This window comes from Lissotriton vulgaris, chromosome 12 (assembly GCF_964263255.1).
Source record: "Lissotriton vulgaris chromosome 12, aLisVul1.2, whole genome shotgun sequence".
Classification (NCBI taxonomy): domain Eukaryota; kingdom Metazoa; phylum Chordata; class Amphibia; order Caudata; family Salamandridae; genus Lissotriton; species Lissotriton vulgaris.
Window position 1 is genome coordinate 187,831,548 of NC_141700.1, and position 20,771 is coordinate 187,852,318.

Sequence of the window (20,771 nt, forward strand, 5' to 3'; positions counted from 1 at the left end):
CGACGCAGGGAACTATGCGCAGGTGAGGTGTGGGAGGAACGGAGAACTTTCGGCTTGTTTTCCGGTAACCAGGGGAGTACGCCAGGGCTGCGTCCTGGCCCCTACACTTTTTAGCCTCTATATTAATGGGTTGGTAGATGCACTCAACGGTGTTAGGGACAGCGATGCCCCGTGGTTGGCCACTGGCAGGGTGCCCGCTCTGATGTTCGCGGACGACACCTTGTTGCTGTCCCGAACGTCAACGGGCATCCAGCGGGTTCTGGACGTGTTTGTATCTTTCTGTGCCTCGCAGGGATTGGAGATAAACTTGGAGAAAACCAAGTTCTTGATCTTCAATCCTCCGAGGCACACCCGCCCGAACCCTGTTCTGAGTGGCACCCCACTCGAACGGGTAAAAACTTTTGTCTACCTAGGGGTTACGCTAACCGAACACTTTGACTGGGGCCACCAAGTATCCAAATCTTCTTTGAGACTCTCACAGATCCTGGGGGGTATTGGTAAACTCCATAGAACTTTGCAATTTAGACCAGTTGCCCCTGTTGTCGAGATTTACAGTTCCCAAGTCAGGTCAGCAGCTATGTATGGTGCAGAACTTTGGGGGCACACGAACACACAAAGTCTACTTAAGGTTGAGCAGGCCTTCATGCGTACCCTGGTGGGCCTACCCCAAAGCACCCCACTCATTCCGTTACGGCTGGATATGGGCCTGGAGTCTATCAAAGAATTGGTGGCCGCACGACCACTGTTTTACTGGAGACGGCTCTGGTCTGTACCAGAGCTCGTAGCTTATAGAGTAGAATTCTCTGCGGTCTGGGGCCTGTTAAAGAACAAAAACATACCCTGGTTATCCCATATCAGAGCCTTTCTCTACCAAATTGGCTTACCCCAACTTTGGGATACCCCTGAGGAAAGTTGCCAGAGGATCCAGAGGTCAGAGCTTATGGCTTCTGTGAAATACCACAACTTTAAAATACTACATTGTTTGTCAACTTTGGGCAGGTTGTCCTCTGACTTTTTGTTGATGAAAAGTGAATCCAAGCAGGAGGAATTTTTAGATCTAGTACAGCCCCCAATTGCAAGGAAGTTATATACTCAGATGAGACATGGCTCCCTGCCCATCAGGACACTGACTTCCAAATGGGCCAACTCGAATGACGTTAGCTGCCCTGCCTGCAATAATGACAGAGAAGACATTGTGCATGTTATGTTCTTCTGCCCAGCCAACAGCAGAATTCAAAAATGTTGGTTGAAGCAGTTGTGTAGAAATTTGGGATTTAGACAATGCGCACAGGCCTGTAGAGTTTTAACATTTGATACTCCCCCCCCTATTGTTTTCTCTGTTTCCCGCTTTCTGTATGGTATGTGGCATAGAAGAACTGTTTTTGTTAATAGGAATTAATTGCCTAGCTTTCTTTTGATAACTTACTGTTTAATCATTTTTTTTAACTGCTCATATTTATGTATTTTTTCATTGTGCCTGTACATATTTTATTTGCACTTTTACGGTCACCGACTGAAATAAAGTTATCAAAGTTTTCTATATTTATATATATATATGTCACCAAAATGCCTGTAACATTAGAGGGGCACACAGCCGAGCCTCAGACCATGCGGCCAATTATTACCTCACTGCAGCCTGCCTCGCCATTGCCTTTATTATTCCTCAATGCCGACGCGTTTTGAGGTACATCACGCCTCTTCATCTTGGGCAAGGAAAACAAACATCGATGGCTCACCTCTTTTATGTCCATTATATCTTTATTTCACACACCCTCAATGGGTTTGGCTTCATTTATTGTCCAGTATAGCATTGTGGGAATCGTAGTTCCTCGAGGTGAGTATTAACTAATTCTTTAGTAAGTTCGATGTATAGAATCCCTCAGTGTTGCATAATTATTTCCTTTAGTAGGATTGGCATAGCAGGGCAGGTTAAGTTCTTGCAGATGAGACACAGTGCTAACAGGTGCTGGTCCATCCTGCACCTCAGCCTTCGTTTTGAATAGGGAATGGTGCCCCTCCCACGGCCAAGCTACCGTGTCAAATTTTATGTCACCAAAATACCTGTAGCATTAGGTACACAACCGAGCCTGAGACCATGCGGCCAATTATTACCTTGTTGCAGCCTGCCTCGCCATTTCCATTAATATTTCTCAATGCCGACGTGTTTCGAGGCACATCACTCCTCTTCATCTTGGGCAAGGAAAACAAGCATCGATGGCTCATCTTTTTTATTTCCATTATTTCTTTATTTCACACACCCTCAGTGGGTTTGGCTTCATTTATTGTCCAGTCTAGCATTGTGGGAATCGTAGTTCCTCGATGTATAGAATCCGTCATTGTTGCATAATTATTGGAGAAATGGAAGATGACATTGCTGCTCGTCACGCTGTGGTTGACCTGTGGACTAACCCTGCATTTTCGTTACCATTGTTAGAGCCTAGGGATTATTATAAATCATGTACATTTAAGAGAAAATACAAAAAAAATATAAAAATGCTTCTAATACATTTTAAATCAATTCCGTGTTGAATTTTAGGCTTTGCAAAATATTGATTAATGTTGTTGCTTTGGGGAACTGGGAATACTATGGGAAGAAGTGTGGTCTTCTACAGTTTAGCTATAGATGTATGTACACTGCTTGAGTCAGGCAGCGATTATCTTCACATCTATGAGGGGGGATATTTAGCTTAGCTTTCAATTAGTATTTAGTTTGCCAGAAGCTGTAGGTCTAACAGAGCTGCAGGAGCAGTATGTCTCCAGAATAGTGTCTTTAAATAGTATTTTGATCCGTCATCCAGAAAGCACTGACAGAAATGTTTTCAAGAGAGCTTTTACACATAGTGTCAAACATATTTAAATAAACTCTTAAGGAAAATAAGAATCATCAGAATCATTTAATCTTTCCATTGCACTGTGTGCTATAAATATATGCTCTCTACTTAGTTTTCCCGTTTATCTTTAATTTTACACTACTGGAATCGCTAGAATTATATATGTAGCCAAGTACAGCCACAACACATACACACACACACATAAAATTAGCTCTTAGCAATACCACTTCACACATTCAGAATCCAATATACATATTCACATTACATCTGCACATAGACGATTTTGACTGTAAAGACGAAATGAGACCTATTGACTTAGTTGCTGTACACAAATTAGTTAACTTGATAATACAAATATTGGGATGCACTATGAATTTCACCAGTTTTTCAAATTTATCGACCCACTTACTGCAAACACTATGGGGCAGATTTATGAAGGACTTGCGCCGGCGGTGCGTCACTTTTTCCCATGTTAAAAATGACGCACCGGCGGCGCAAGGCCTTCATAAATCTGCCCCAATATGCTTTATTCCCCTCTTTCTTACAGTCCTATTAAGAAAGATGGAATTCACTTCCATAATTTCCTTCTTATTTTGGGAATACTTTTCTGATTGATATGAAATTTCAAATAATTCTATAGAGTGTGTTGTCAATCTATCGGAGTTGTAGATTAACAAGTGTCCTGGTCCTTCTTTCTAATTAGTCAAGGAGATTGTTAACTAGGTTAAATAGTTTTCAAGTGACAAATCCCTTCTTCTGAAGCACAAAGGATGTGTTAATGTTCCCTTGCCTTCCTTTTCCATCCCTGGAAACACCACTTTTATAACTTGCAGGGAACAGGGTATTTGTAGGTTGAAAAAATCCATGCAAAATGTTTGTGAAATCCCACAAACATATAGGTATTTGAGAGTTCATTAGGTTTGCATGGCTATGTTCATTGATGTCTATTTCTAGCCTGTCAAATCACATCTGCAATCGCAGGGAAAAGTAACATTAAAATGCACAAGTACAAGCTGAAACCTGCAAATATGTTTTATTCACACATGCAGTGCATTTGGACATTTTTTACTGTCGCTTGATTGCAATGGACGGTCACAATATGATGTGCTCATGAGAAGTAAGTGTCAATGATGGTATTCCTACGGGCCATTCCTTCTGATGATGCAGTAGAATGTGGGCCACCTGCCCCATCGCCACCATCCTTGGCCGGTACCTCTGGAACTGAGATCCATGGGGCCCTGGTGCGAACACAGATGTTGTGCAACACACGACATGCAACAATCAGCTTACACACGATGTCCGGGCTGTACAGAAGCTTCCCACCTGTGCCCTCCAGATACCTGAAACGTAACTTCAACATGCCAAATGTGCGTTCAATGATGCTCCTTGTGCTTATGGGGGCTGCAGTGTACTTCCTCTGGGCGGGTGTGGCTGGGTCTCGGAGGGGTGTCATCATCCGAGGGCAGAGTGCATATCCTTGATCACCTGTGACAGTGCAAGGAGAAAAGAGTCAATATTTGGTTTGGCAGAATGTGATGGCAGGTCAACCAATCAAGTGACGCCTGTGCTGACTCTGTGTGGGGTGAGTGTTAGCCAGCCAGCGGGAAGGAGCTGATGCTGGCAACTACACCACCAGTCATCAGGCACTCAGACATACAATGTCAGAATTACAAGGGGGGACAACACTAGTCGCACAGGGCTAGTGGCCCCAGATGCACTGCGGGCCGCATGGGTCCACTGCCACGGGACGCTGAACTGTGGGGGACTGGGGTAGGGTCATGTGGGCAGAGCAGTGCTTCAAATGTGTCATGACTGCATTCCGCATCTCCTCACGTTCAACTGTTGTGTGGCTGTGGTCCTATGAAATGTCTGTATTGGGTGCCGGGGTAGGCCAGGATGACCATGGAGTAGTGTGGTTGTGTCTGGTACGTGGTTGTGTAGTTTGACATGTTGATTGTGGTTTGGACACGTGTGCATCCCCACAGTTGTGCATTGTGCTTTGGAGGCATTGTGACGTGTGGCGTGTTGACTTGGTACTTACCAACGAGCAGTCCCGTCCCATATATGCCATCCTGGAAGCACTGGTTGATGATGTACTGTCGGAAGATGTAGGAATTATGTACCCTGCCTGGGTAGTTGGCGACGACATTGGTGAAAAGTCCCAGGTGTTCCACTATTGCCTTCACATTGATGGAATGCGTGGTCTTTCTGTTGCGGTAGTGGTGTGCAGTATCCGCAGGGGGCACAAGTGAGATGTGTGTGCAGTTGATTGCCCCCAACATGGCCGGGAATCGGGTTGTGGCATAGAAGCCTTGCTTTGTCTCCAGCTGTTCCTTCGCAGTGTTGGGAAAGTGAAGGTACTGGGGTATGAAACTGAGGATGGCATCCAGAGCAGTTGTGATGGACTTTGATAGGGCTGGCTGGTGAGACCCCTCCGACTCTGGCAGTTGTTAGTTGGAAGGTACCAGAGGCCAACAGGTGCAGCACAGCCAGCAGGTTTGTCTGCGGAGGGATATTGGATCTCTGCTGTGTTGGGACCGTCAGCCTGTGGGCGATGTGTGTCATGATGCGGTAAATGGTTGTCCTTTTGAGCCTGTAGTGGGCAATGACTTCCTCGGGCGTCAGGCCTGTGAGAGTGGTGTGTTATTGGTAGGTCCGCTGTCTTACTCTGCGCTGCCTCAGTGGTGGTCCGCCAGGGGGGGGAAGGCGGGTCTGGGTACTGGGTGTGATGGCGGTCCTGGGGGTGGTGGCAGTGGATGTTGTGGCCCTGTTGGGGCTGATAGCTGCATGATGAGTAGCTCCATGGCGTCATTTGTTCTTTGGGTGTGGCTGTGTGTGGGGCTCCATTGCCTACTGCAGGTAGTCATCCGTCTTTACACCTGCTTGAGTTAGGTGTTAAATAGCTACGGCAACCACACCTTATTGCATGTTTTCGGTTTGCTTTCTAGATCCATCAGTTTGTTGTGAAATTGGTGGTGTTGTTTTTCTGTGTGTTTCTGCACAAAAACGCCTACTCTGCATCTCATTAGTGTTACTTGATGGCGTCCGCCGGGGTGTTGGGTTTTGGGGCTGTTATTGCAGGAATTCTGCCAATGTCTGCTGTTTGCACCAGCATGCGAATTGGGTGATAAATCTATCTCCACTTTTGCCGCGTTAAGGTGAAGATAAATCAGAGTTAACTCATGAATATGCCCCATAGAATTATGCAAGGGGTAACCCAACACTTATTGCTATTTACTGAGCATAACATGCTCCCTCTTGTCCAAAGTGAACCAAATAATGCATTTTGCTCTAAGAAAATAGCGCTTAATGTAATAGAACACAAACAGCATCAGCAGCTCACGCTTGTTAAGTTCATTGTTCCTGTGCCCCTGTGTTTGCCAAATTACTTGTTATTAAGTGATTTTTAGTAATTTTTCATTATAAGAGTAATGCAAAATTATTACAATTACTCTGATTACTCTGGCATGATTAAAATCTCACCCAGGCTTATTAAACATGGATCTCACCCCATTGATTTTGATTTGCATTTATTAATAGCTGAGCCACCGTGAACGTCCTTGTACCATAAATCCTACTTGCAAATGCTGTAGTCTCGGTCATTACAAAGCTGCTCTTTTTGCCAATAAGCACCCTTGCCAATTGTACATGTAGCTTCGGAGTGCCTTTTTATCTCAATGATGTATTGCTCTAGCCTAACTGATGTCTTTGTTGGTTATCTGAGAAAAAGATGAATGTGCTGAGAAGAATGGTAACCGTCTTGAAACGTTTGCGGACTTATATTGAATGTTTCTGCTTTTCTCATTGCTCTTGATAGTCTTTCACAGCAATTACACAAGTACAATGCTTTATCTGCCTTCTATTTGTAACTTAGGCTACATTTACTGATTTATTTACTTTGTGTATGCACTAGGAAATTGATGAATATGTTGATTTTTAATTGCATTTATTTAGTGCATTTATACACATGAAAAAGTATTAGGGGGAACGGAAGCATGCTACTATATGAAGACCTCAATGAGTAGACCAGCGGTGAATTGCAAAGCGACCCATGTGAAAAGCATGTTGGCATTGTGCATGTGTCAATTTATCCTGTCTTATGTCACTTCCCCTAGGCTTCATACATCAGGAAGAGGAGTGAGTGATAGATCGCATCCCTTTTTGTTTGTTGTGATAGATTGAACAGGTTATAAAAAACCTCTGCCCAGGAATGGTAGCACATGACAAGCACTAGATAGAGGTACTTGTGGCAAATGCTCTGTATCATCCACCTTGAAGGGACAGTTAGCACCAGTGCTTAATTTGTGCCTATGATTTCCGGTGCTCAGCACCTGCACTTATTTGTAAACACCAGTACCTACTAATGAGATTCGACCACATGGTGGTGCTGTGTGTGCAATTTATAAACAAAGTACATTAGTGGAGCATTTAGTTGTTTAATTTACCTTTAACCGCTTAACCGCTGTGGCAATTCTGCCGTGGTGCGGCGGTTTAGCGGAGTGGGCGGGGACGCGTCGGCCAACGGATGTGCACAGCACTACAGAGGTAGTGCTTGTGATGGTCGTTGGTCGACAAACGCATGGAAGGGGTTAAAAAATTATAAAACTTGGACTTAAACCTAAAGTTAAAAGTAGCATGTATGGTGCACCAACACAGTTGTCCCATGAGAACTAACTTAGGATCAGGCACAGATTTGTTTGCAAACTAAGCATTGGGTGACGCATGCAGTCATGCTAATGATCTTAAGAGTCTATCCAGGAGTAATAAGCAGCAAGCCACGGGTATGCAAAGGAGAATGCAGCCGTTGCCAGCGCACTGTACGGAGTACTCCAGAGCAACTGATGAGTGAACCACACTTCTTACAGGCAACCAGATTGAAAGCTTTACAAGATCCACTCAGGAGAGAGAGAGAGAAGAGAGAGGATAGTGACTCATGGGCATGCAGCCTCTAGAGACAGGCCAGGAGCATTCCCTATAGGGTCAGCCAGGAGTGATGTGAGGATCAAATCAAGGTATTGTATAATAAGGACATTCTGTGCCTGAAAATATCAAGCTTTGGGCTACACGGTCACCTGAGGTGCACTTGGCCCCTCTGGCCACTCATTGTCAAAGAGACCTCAAACTAGTCAAAGAGTGAAACATACTTCCAACCTGGTCACTTGTGATGACCTGTTATTGCCCTGCTAAAAACGATACACTGATGTAACTTTTTTCGCACCCCTAATCACCGTGGCAGCGTATGATAATCTCCCTTGGCGAATATATATCTGCTTTACCTAATGCAGTGAGACTCCTTTCACTTTTTGCACCACTTCCTGTTCATCGCCATTTACCAAAGCTAGAAATTGACAGCTCACAGGTACTTGTGCGTCATTGGGCAGTGTGCTTTGCTTCTATTCACCCACCACAGGGGGATGCTGTATCTTTTATTTATAAATTAGTAACACCCTCAATTATTTGTATAAACATTTTAATCATTTGCCACAGATAGGCCCTCTAGTCCTCAGCATAAAAAACTTCTAAAATAATTGCTTATCATAATCAATATTTGGTGCACTGTGTCTTTCCTGCTGCTGTTTTTTGCCTTTCATGTTTTCCAGAACATATTTTCGGTTGACCTTGTTGCACCATTCGTGTTTCAGAGTATTACCCAGTCGTGACAATCCCAGCAGGAGCCCGCAGCATTCAAATCCACGAGCTTCAAATCTCCACCAGTTACCTGGCCGTGCGTAACCTGAACAAAAAGTATTACCTCACTGGTGACTGGACCATTGATTGGCCCAGAAAGTTCTCCTTTGGGGGCACCGTCTTTGATTACCAGCGCTCTTTCAACCAACCAGAAAGCCTGTTTGCAACTGGACCGACTAATGAGACGCTCGTCTTTGAAGTAAGCCTTCTCATCTCTGTTGGGTGGTTGATGCGCATTACTGAATTAATTATGACAGCCTAGCACAGCACCACGGCTCCCACACAAACGGGGAACTTAAGAGACCAGGGTTTAGTCACATCGCCATTCTGAAAAAGTTTATGATGCTTTAAAATTCCAGGTTCAAAACATAAAGGGCTGTCCCATATTTTGAATGAGAGGTGACACAAGGAAATGCAACCACGCTTTATCATGAGTATTTTGCAAGCAGATGTTTCCCCGGAAGAGCTTTGTACAATTCTTTCCGTTCACAACCAGCCTGTCCAGTGTAAGAATAAAATGACTGTTTGATTAAGTACATTGGAAAAAAATCTATATTATCTATTAATGAAAGCATATTTGTGAAAGACCGGCTATGTGAGAAGTATAAAAATGTATCTATTATGCAGTCATACTGAAAAGAACGAAATAAACAACATTAATAATTATATGGTTGCAAGAGTTGGCTTTGGTATTATTGAAAATGTATGTAGCATACAGTCCGCCATAAAAATCAGTTTTTTTTCCACCGTATGGCTGCTACTGTGATCTGATCTTACCCAAAATACTAACACAAGATTACAAACATGTTTACCTAACGGGAATATTTATATTTATTACTGCTAATTGGAATTCCCAAAGGATTTATTACCATCATTTGGGAGCTAATGGTATTCCTGCAAATGCTGCCAACCAAATGTCTCGTTATTAAATGTGTAATTGGTGTATTTTATGTCTTGAAATTCTTCTTACACAGGACAGTGACAATTCTGTCCCTCAAAATGCTCAGCTTTTGTAAACTATTCTTTCATCGTTTAAATATTTTAAAAACACTCACTCAATCACGCACTCACTCACTCACTCACTCACTCACTCACTCACTCACTCACTCACTCACTCACTCACTCACTCACTCACTCACTCAATTACGCACTCACTCACTCACTCAATCACTCACTCACTCACTCACTCACTCACTCACTCACTCTTCGCCCTTGTTTGTCCTATGACTTGAGCGCTTTTGATAGACTTATATTGTCTTTCCACTCTTCCCTACCATTGGTAGATTATCTTTGTTATGTTCACAATATTGTGAAAACACATGGTTCTTTAAAGGAGGATTCACACACACACACACACACACACACACACACACACACACACACACACGCACACAATCACCCACATCCACCACACACTCAAAATGTTATCATGCAGAATATGGTAAAAAGACAGGTTCCCATGTTTAAGTGTGCATATTTCACTAACATTGGAATCTGATGCATATAAGTTTGCTTACTGCAGTGGGTGCTACATAATTCTGTGCACCACTGCCCAGAACATGTTAGTCTTTTGTCCCACTATATATGTTGTGGTAAGTATAGCTATCGCTGAGGGATTTGAAGGTATATGGCCCTCCCTGCTTTCCTCTTGTCGCATAGAACTGCAAGTGCAGCTTAAGAAGGGAGGATGGAAATGGTTTGTTCGTGCTGCTGCTCACAGTAGTCCAGCGCTGAACAAAAGGGGATCAACCTTCCACAGTACTTCTACCACCCCATTAGCATTTCTTGCAAGATAGCAGAGTTGCCAGGGGCCAGGTTAAGCACGTTAGTTTCATACGGCCAATATTGAAACTCGCGCTCTCTGTCATTATAAAGTATCAATCACCTTACACATCAACGTGTAAGAAACCTAGATTTCCTTTCTAGTTGTGAGTTTCATTCATGCAAGACAGAAGGTGCCTCCTCCAAATAGTATAAGGGCATATTCCCAGTGTCTATGCCTTTAGACCTGAGACCGGGCATGAATCTCATTCAACAACATAGTAAGGTATAGTGAGTTAACTCACATGCAGATATCAGCTTACAGTTCCTGAAAACTGCAAACTCACCTAAAGTGGAACTGAGCTCACAGTGTGTGCAGTGTATACTCCATTGTGCATTTGTGTTGTTCTCTTAATAAAAGCTGGCATTATAGTAGCAAAACCCTACCTCCATGCTTGTCACTAGCCGTTCGTTCCCTTCTCCCTGACATCTCTGCTCAGACTTGCAATGTGCATGAGCATCAGTACTGTTTTTAAACTGTGCACTGTCATTATTAAAGCTGATATTCTGAGTTTTGGAGCATTTCTTATTTAGAAAATATATGCTATAACTAACCCATATCATAACATGAAACATATATGCATCAAGTTTTTAGGTGTTGTGTCAGTTGGTTAGAACAACTGGCCAGGGCCATAAATTAACCCTATAGAATTAGGCTGAAAGTAGCAACATGTACAACAAGCAATTGCAATGCAATACGTCTCGCATTTGTGAGAGTTAGAGCTATTGCTGTTGTAAATGACAATGCCTTTTACCCATGTGTTTTGGTTTGGAGTGGAGATGATGTATGTACCGTGGAGTGGAATTATGTGGGTTGGATTGGAATTGCTAGCTGTGGAATGGTGTGTGGTGGAATTGTGTGGTGTGGAGTGGATTCGTATAGTGGAATTATGTGGCATAGTGTGCAGTGGAATATGTGGATAGTAATTATGTGGTATTGAGTGTACTGAAATTATGTGGAGTGGGACTGTGTCACGGAGTGTAATTATGTGTAATGGTATTGTTAGATTTGGGGGTCTATAGTAGGCAGAGGTAGGTAACTTTGACAAATAGAGACCCTTGCGTCTAATCAGGGTAAGGGGGTACACTCCTAAAATAACCCCTGCTCACCCCCTTGGTAGCTTGCCATGAGCAGTCAGGCTTATCTCAGAGGCAGTGTGAAAAGCATTTGTGAACACATACTGTATCCCAGTGACAACACTACAGATGGACACCACACAAGTTGCAGTGTAAAAAAAAGTATTTTTATATAGACTTAACACAAGACCACAAACACCAAAAAACCACAATACTGTACTTTAAAAATGGTAGAAATAGCTTAGTTCTCTTAAGGTGTAAAATGCGACACTTTGAGTTCAATGTACCTTAGGATGCATAACCCTATACAACAAAAGAGTAGCAGGGAAGGTGATGCGTCAGTTCCTTACACGCAAGAACGGTGATGCTTCGTGTCCTTACTGACGCGTAGGGGATGCATTGGTTCTTCTCTGCGAGGGGAGGTGATGCGTTGGTTTCTTACTGCGCTTCCATGGCAATGCGGCCCGCAAAGCCGTGATGCGATGAAGATCCGGTGCAATGAGACAAAGATGGCGTTTTCTTTTGGATCCGACACGATGCGTGCACGCCCGACAGCCATGCGGCGATTCAACGATTCTTATGAGCCACAGCAGGCCCTGCGACACGCTTCCCGGTGATGAGGCGGCATCTGATGCAACGTCGATCCTCTTCCCTGGAGATGTGAGGCACATCGGCAATGATGCAACAGCTTGCAGCAGCAACACGCTTTCCCAGCAATGCGACAACAGCAGCTGTGGCTGCGATACGCCTCTCCGATGATGCAGCAGCGTCTGATGCGACGTCGATCCTCTTCCCAGGCGATGCGAGGCGATTTCGTATTGTGAAGAGACTGCGACAGTCCAGTGACACGCTTCTGCTTCATGAGTCGCGCTTCCAGCTCCTTGCGACACGCAGTCCCTCAGAAAGCCCAGCACAACTGCAGGCGATTCCAAAGAACTCTTGGGGAGCTCGGTGGGTGAATTCTGTTGTCCCTGAGACTTCAGCATGAGGCAAGCTCTTTGCCAAGCCCTTGGAGATCCTTCACAAGTTGATGAAAGTACACACAAAGTTCCTCTCCCCCTTCTTTGGCAGTCAGACAACGACTGCAGGCTAATCCCCCAAGCAGCACTTCAGCTTAGGGATAGTCTCTCCTCAGTCTCTCTGGTTCCTCTCCTCAGCAAAGGTTTCTTCTTGTTTCCTAAAAATGATCTAAAGTTCTGGGGTCTGGGTCCCCTCTTTTTTACATAGTTTCTCTTTGTCCTCTGAAGGCAGAGAGGCCTTTGCCTAGTCCAAACCCGTTCTGGTCAGTCCTGGAGCACTCTGTTTACATGACTACTTCTTTCCTTTCACAGTGCAGGGCAGGGACATCAGACGCACCACAAGAGGTGGTCCAGCATTGTAGAGGGAAGGCCCTGCCCTATTCAGGTCCCAGGTGCATCTCCTTCCTCCCATCTGCATGCAGATCTCTATATTCAGCCCTGTGCTGACTCACCCAGTCTGCTGGAATCCCCCAGCCCCTGTCACTCAAACTCCAGACAAGGAATACACAACCTAGCAGAGGCAGGCTGGGATAGTTAGACAATAAAATACCTACTTTCTAAAAGTGGTATTTTCAAACAGAGAATGTTAAAACCAACTTCACTAAAAATGTATTTTATCATTCTGAGTTCAGGCATACTAAACTTGAATTTCTACCTGGTTCCTTGAGTCAGTTAGGATTATACGATGTAAGAATCAAACTGCCAATTCTGGCCTATGGGGAACAGGTAGCCTTGCAATAGTGAAAAACGAAAATGGCTGTAATTCACTATTAGGACATGCCACACACACCAGGGCATGTCCTACCTTATACTTACAATGCACCCTGCCCTTTGGCCTACCATAGGGGTGTCTGATATGAAGAAAAGGGAATGTTTGCGGACTGGCAAGTGGGTGCACTTGCACAGTCAGCATGTCAGTACCAGACTGCACACAGGCTCTGCAATGGCAAGCCTTAGACACACTTTTACAGGCTGCTTTTATGGGTGGCACAACCAGTGCTGCAAGCCCACCAGCAGCATTTGATTTACAAGCCCTGGGCACACTCAGTGCACTGTACTAGGGTCTGACTAGTAAACCAAGCCAGCCAATCATGGAGTCACTAATCCATACATCAATTTACCATAGGTGGAGCATATGCACTTTAGTACTGATTAGCAGTGGTAAAGTGCCCAGAGTCATAAAAACAACAAAAACAGGTCAGACAAAATACAGGAGGAAGGCAAAAAGTTCAGGGATGACCCTGCAAAAAGGGCCAAGGCCAACAGGTATTTTGTGTTGTAGAGTGGTATGTAGTGATGTTTAAGTATGTGGTGTACTGTTGAATTTTGTGGCATTATGTGGACTTCTGTGGTGTGGATTGGATGTATGTGCTGTGTTGTTTAATTGTGTTGTTTAGTTGAATTATGTGGTTTGTTGAATTATGTGGTGTGGAATGGAAATTAATTGGGTGGCGTGGAAGTGTATGGTGTTTTGTGAAATTATGCGTGGTGTTGTGTGAAATTATGCTCATTGTAAATATGTAGCAAAAAGGGGATGATGGACGGAGTGTTGAACATTGTAAGCACTCACCCTCAGTCAACTGTTCTGGGTTTAATCCATCATCATTCTTTAGCTCACTCCACTACCCCAGTTCAGAGATGGCCATATGCAAATCAGTCTGACCCTGTGCCTCATGGGAGCAGTCCAGCCCGAACTGCTAAGCCATGTCTTCCCTGGACGGGAAACAAGCATTGTGGGACCGGTTTCTGGCTAATCAGCTGTCATCAGCCAGGCCAGCTTGAATCCAGTGGCAAAGTGAGCAAGGGACCTACGTCTGGGCATACCCTGCCAACTTAGGACGAACACAGCAAAACCGGGGAGGGGGGGGGGGTGATGGACGGAGTGCTTGCGGTGCTGCTTGAGAAGTGTGCCTGTAATTTTAAACTGTGACTCATGTTTGTATTTTAAATTCCTCTTGCTCTTACCTGTTCAACTTCAGGTCGGCGCCCCTTTCCACCGCGGCAAGTGCCGTTTGCTGTGGAGGGCGGTTGCCGACTTTGGCACGCCCCCCGAGGGTGTCACACTTCCGCCAGAGGTAGGGACGGTGCCTATTTAGTCAGCTCCACATTCTCCCGCGCAGCGGCCTAAGTCAAGCCCGTCTGCGCCCGTCCGCGCCGGGCCGTCTCCAGACGCCAGGAGTACTGGTTGGTAAGCATAGTAAAAGGCCCCGTACATGCGAGAGGAGCTACTCGCCCTCCGCGGCAAGGGTGTCTGCATAACCCATCTCTGGCACCCTGGCACCCTAAGTTTGTGGTGTAAGCATTGCGGTTTTGAGGCCACTGAGGTCCCCAAACCCCCCTCCAGTCCCAACCCTCATACCAGAAAAAATTGAAAATTTGAAAATCTTAAGCCTAAACTGCAGGTCTTTGGTCAAGCATTATGAAGACATCTTTGAACTTCTTGCGGACCAAACTCCTGATGTTTTATGTCTAACTGAGACTTGGTTAGTTGATGAGTCAGGGGCTATTCCAGCACTGGCCCTTCCCCCAGGCTATTCTATTCATGTTCAGAATAGGCTTAAGGGGAGGGGAGGGGGACTGGCTGTAATCCTTAAATCAACTTTCTCCTGTACCCTTTCCCCTGCTAATATCGCTGACTGCGAAAGTGCTCTATTTAAGATCAGGATCTCTGACACTTTTACTCTAACAGGCCTTCTGATATACCACCCCCCTGGGCCAGCAAACACTTTTCAAGAATCCCTGACCTCGACTATCTCGACCCTAATCCTTCAGTCAGCCAACCTTAGTGTTCTGGGGGACTTAAACCTTCATCTTGAGTTTCTCGACTCCCCGGCTATACTGAACTTCTTGGGTGACTTGGAGGCATGCCAACTAGCTCAGCTGGTCAAGGGGCCCTCGCATTCAGCAGGTCACCTGCTGGATACCATCTTTTCCAACATCCAGGACATTACTGTCTAGACTCCCCTTCCTCTAAGATGTCCTTGGCACAAACTTGACGGTGCCCTATTTGAATCCAGACTTAAAGCCTCACGTCCGGAATGGCCTAGCAATATGGAGGTGGCTGATAAAGTCTATAGGGAATGGATTATTGACTCACTGGATCACTTCATCCCCAAGAAAATGTCAAGGCCCAAACGTGTACTACAAGCCCACTCATGGTACTCTGAGGCACTCGCAAGTGAAAAAAAACACCGCAAAGTCCTCGAACGCAAGTGGAGGCGTTCCTATGACCCTCTAGCAAAAGCCAATTACAGATCTGCCACCAAAGCCTATTATAAGCAGATAAGAAAGGCTAAAGCCATTTATTACACCAATCTGATTAATTCCAGCACTAACCGCTCGAAAACCATCTTTTCCCTGATAAAGGATCTGTCCAAAACTCCTGAGGCAACTGAAAATGCAATAGTGTCCAATGCACAGTGCGAAGAGCTAGCTTGCTTTTTTGTAGAAAAAGTCAAATGCATCTACAACGCCTTAAACTCTAGCGTATCGGCCCCGCTCCCCTGTGAAACCACAGATTCATCCATACTCTCCCACTCTCTCCTATATTTTCCACCACTCTCTCAGATCGATCTAGAGCATCTGGCCGCTAAATTGAAGTCCGGGTCACCAGACGACCCGGTCAAACCTGAGGCGTTCAGACTTTACCATGATTCTATTCTGCTGGAGGGACGGGAGCTGATTAATCAATCTCTCCAATTAGCCACGGTTCCCAGCTCCTGGAAGCATGCCAAGGTGGTTCCCTTGTTAAAAAAACCCACCTTGAACCCCTCACGGCCGGACAGCTACAGGCCTATCTCCCTACTGCCGTATCTGGCCAAGGCGACTGAATCCCACGTGAACGCTGCCCTGACCAGGTACTTGGAGACTAATGATATTCTGTCCGAATCCCAAAATGGCTTTAGAACTAATCACTATAAACAGAACAAATGCCAATACTGCGGAAATAAGTAAACTAACTTTCAATGCCCAATGATATTAAACAATTGTAGCATGACCACCATACACAGTGTGTTTAGAATTAAATATTTTTATTTTCTTTTTTCAGGTATAGAAAAAGATTTTGAAAAATTTCATTAATTTCTGAAGATTTCGAATGTTGGGGAGGGGAGTAGTTTGTTTTTAAAAAAACGGGAAAATGTGAAATAGAACAAACAAGTGAAGACAAATAAGAGATAAGTGGGTAACGCTCATACAATTCAATTCCTCATTTTTTCTGTGCAAAACTCTCATACAGCAATTCACACTCACAGGGATGGGTAAACAAACACAAGGTCAGAACAAAGTGCGTGGTGAAAAGAAGAAAGAAATAAGATTCCGAAAAAGGAAGGGGAAGGTGCTTTTAAATGATGCTAGATTGTTTTTTAAGGGAACAAGTATCCTCACCAGAGTTCGCGTGAACAAATTATTCGAAAATGGTGGGGTAATTCAATTCAATCAATCAATTATCGCATTTATATAGCGCACTACTCACCCAGAGGGTCTCAAGGCGCTGGGGGAGGGGGGTCCGCTACTGCTCGAACAGCCAGGTCTTGAGTTGCTTCCTGAAGGCGAGGTGGTCCTGGGTCAGGCGGAGGTGGGTGGGGAGGGAGTTCCATGTCTTGGCGGCGAGGTAGGAGAAGGACTGTCCCCCTGTGGTGGCTCTTCGGAAGCGGGGGACGGCGGCGAGGGCGTGGCTGGTCGATCGAAGCTGGCGTTTGGGAGCGTAGAAGTTGAGGCGGCTGTTGAGGTATCCTGGGCCTTGGTTGTGTAGGGCTTTGTGTGCGTGGGTGAGGAGACGGAAGGTGATTCTCTTGTTGACCGGGAGCCAGTGCAGGTCTCTCAGGTGTCCGGAGATGTGGCTGCGACGGGGGATGTCCAGGATGAGTCGTGCTGCGGCGTTCTGGATCCGCTGGAGTCTCTTCTGGAGTTTGGCGGTGGTTCCGGCGTAGAGGGAGTTGCCGTAGTCCAGACGGCTGGTGACGAGGGCCTGGGTGACCGTCTTCCTGGTCTCAGTGGGGATCCACCGGAAGATCTTACATAGCATGCGCAGGATGTTGAAGCACGACGAGGAGACGGCGTTGACTTGTCTGGTCATGGAGAGGGAGGAGTCCAGGATGAAGCCCAGGTTGCGTGCGTGGTCTGTTGGTTTGGGTGCGCTGCCTAGGGCGGGGGGCCTCCAGGAGTCGTCCCAAGCGGCGGGTGAGGATCCCAGGATGAGGACTTCCGTCTTGTCCGAGTTCAGTTTCAGGCGGCTGTTCTTCATCCATTCGGCTACCTCTTTCATCCCTTCGTGAAGGTTGGCTTTGGCGGTGGCGGGGTCGTTGGTAAGGGAGAGGATCAGCTGGGTGTCGTCGGTGTAGGAGATGATGTTGAGGTTGTGCTGGCGTGCGATGTCTGCGAGGGGGCTCATGTAGACGTTGAAGAGGGTTGGACTGAGCGAGGAGCCTTGAGGAACGCCGCAGATGACTTTGGTGGCTTCAGATCTGAACGGAGGGCGGCGGACTCTCTGTGTCCTTCCGGCGAGGAAGGAGATGATCCACTCCAGTGCCTTCTCCTGGACTCCGACGTTGCTGAGGCGTTGTACTAGGGTACGGTGGCAGACAGTGTCGAAGGCCGCGGAGAGGTCGAGGAGGATGAGGGCCGCTGTTTCTCCGTTGTCGAGCAGCGCTTGGATGTCATCGGTGGCTGCGATCAGGGCGGTCTCGGTGCTGTGGTTGGCCCGGAAGCCAGACTGCGAGGGGTCGAGGGATCCGTTCGTCTCGAGGAAGGCGGCCAGCTGCTTGTTGACGGTCTTCTCAATGACTTTTGCAGGAAACGGGAGCAGCGAGATGGGGCGGTAGTTCTTGAGGTCGATGGGGTCGGCCAATGGCTTCTTGAGTAGGGCGCTGAGTTCGGCGTGCTTCCAGCTCTCCGGGAAGGTAGCGGTGTCGAAGGAGGTGTTGATGATGTCCCGCAGGTGGGGTGCGATGACAGCGTCGGCCTTGTTGAAGACGTGGTGAGGGCAGGGGTCGGTCGGAGATCCGGAGTGGATGGAGTTCATCGTGCGGACGTGTCTTCGGTGCTGATCGGAGTCCAGGCGCGGAGGGTGGTGGTGGGGGGCGGTGGTTCGGTCGTGGCATTCGTCGGTTGAGTGCTGAAGCTGTTGTGTATGTCCGCGATCTTGTTGTGATAGTAGGAGGCGAGGGAGTTGCAGAGGTCTTGCGAAGGGGTGATGTCGTACTAATATTCTTTTAACATAACTGTTGAATTTATTATGTAACAGGCCATCTAACCAATGTATAAAGCAGGTTGATTTCTTTCTAAAACCCTTCATGCCACAAGTAAAATCTTTTGTACAGGATGCCACCAATTTCATTAATAAACTGGCCCTTCTACCATTTGAAGAGAATCAAGACAATTGGTGAGCATGGACATTACATCCCTATATACCCAGATCCCCCAGGATGAGGGACTGGAAATACTAAGACTCTTCCTGGACAAGAGAGAGAGACCTATGCAAATACCAACCGAATTCATCGTAAATCTGGCGAAATTGGCATTACAAAGAAACTTCTTTAAATTTAAAGAGGATTTATTTTTCCAAATCCGAGGTGTAGCCATGGGCTGTCCTTTCGCTCCGGAATTGGCAGTCCTTTTCATGAGCCAATTTGAGGAGAAATTTATCTATGAGAACAACCCATATAGACAATGGATCGGAGGTTGGCTCCGATATATAGACGACATCTTTTTCACATGGTCAGGAACAGAAGAACAACTGTCAAATTTCCATCAATGGCTCAATAACAGGACTGAGCATATTAAATTCAGTGTTCAACATTCCAAATACCGACTACCATTTCTAGACGTGGAAGTATATTGTACGAACGGAGCTCTAGTAACCACATTATACAGGAAGGAAACAGATCGCAACAAAGCACTGCATTTTTCCAGTTTCCACCCGAGAAGCCTGAAGGAGAATTTACCCCTGGGACAATTCCTGCGCATCCGCAGGAATTGTTCCTATAAAGATGAATATATACAACACGCTAAGGCTTTGACTGAGAGGTTACTTGTTCGTGGGTACCCAGCAAAATTACTGAAACGTGCGTTGAAAAGAGCCTGGTGGACACCTAGAGACACACTCCTAACCAAGAAAGAAAAAATTGACCAAACTAGAATAGTTTGTGTTTCCACATTTTGCCCAACATCGAATTGGCTAAAAAAAGAAATATGCAAGAACTGGCATTTGCTAAAGGATTTGGATGGACAATTGGCAGAACTACCATTATTTGCATTTAAATAAAAAGGATAAGAGCTTGGCAAACCATATAGTAAGAGCAGCCATGCCCAAACAAACACCTCCATCAATGAGAGACTATCTCAATTAACCACCAAATACAGGCCACCGCCAATGCGGGACATGCATTTGTTGCCCTTTAACGATAGAAGGCGATCTATTCCAACACAATGGAATCTCATGGAAGCACTGTAAATTCACAAATTGTAAGACAAAGTATGTCATTTATGGGATATTGTGCCCATGTAATAGACTGTACATAGGCAAGACGAGCCAAGAAGTGCGACAAAGGATCAGCCAGCACAAATCAAGAATCAAAAAAGCCATCCTTACGGCACCACTTGTGCAACACTGAATAGATCATGAGCACACAGAAAATGATATAAAATGGACAGTAATTTCAAAGGTTGAACCGGACCAGAGAGGAGGTGACCTTGAGGCCAAATTATCGACACGGGAGGCGACACTCATTCTAAAGTACAATTCTGCAGTCACAGGACTGAACGTGATGTCCGAATTATACCATTTATGATTGAAGTATTAGTTGTAATACACCTTTTTCTCATATCGTTCACCAGATCATGACCGCCTTGCTTAAATAGGACCGGGCAACTTGGACACCATTGTACAAATAATTCGAACAGGACAAGTTATTTTGTCCACTTCCAACCTCAACCCTGCGGCCAACAGCAGACTTTCAGCCTGAGATCGATCAATACCAACATCGACGGCTACCCGTTACATAGGATGCACATTCGCCTCCATGTTTGGACTACAAATCCCAGAATTCCCAGGACTATGATACGCACACCGCTCTTATGATGCACTCGTTTTGTTTCACGAGGCGACGGCAGAATCGGAACGCCGAACGCGAGAGAGGAGTCACTATGCCCCGGTCAAGGTAAGCCGCCATTCAGCTCCCGCAGCCCCGATTCTTTAACCGCTGTGTGACAATGCCTAATTAGTACACAGAGAGTTAGGACAGCAGTACACAGCCGAACTTGGAATAGTTACCGTTCGTTTTTCTTCTGTTACGCAGGTTGCCAAAAAATCGTGATTGAAAGGGACTAAAAGAAA

The 20,771-nt window shown here is 45.7% G+C and overlaps 1 protein-coding gene across 1 annotated transcript in view; it reads left to right on the forward strand.

Moving 5' to 3' along the window:
* The window catches only part of ADAMTS18 (ADAM metallopeptidase with thrombospondin type 1 motif 18), a 340,132-nt gene that overhangs the window by 245,041 nt on the left and 74,320 nt on the right, over positions 1-20,771 (forward strand). The window contains exon 16 of the mRNA XM_086947715.1: positions 8,474-8,718. Within this exon, the coding sequence (XP_086803841.1) occupies positions 8,474-8,718 (245 nt within the window). The remainder of the gene's footprint in view (positions 1-8,473; positions 8,719-20,771) is intronic.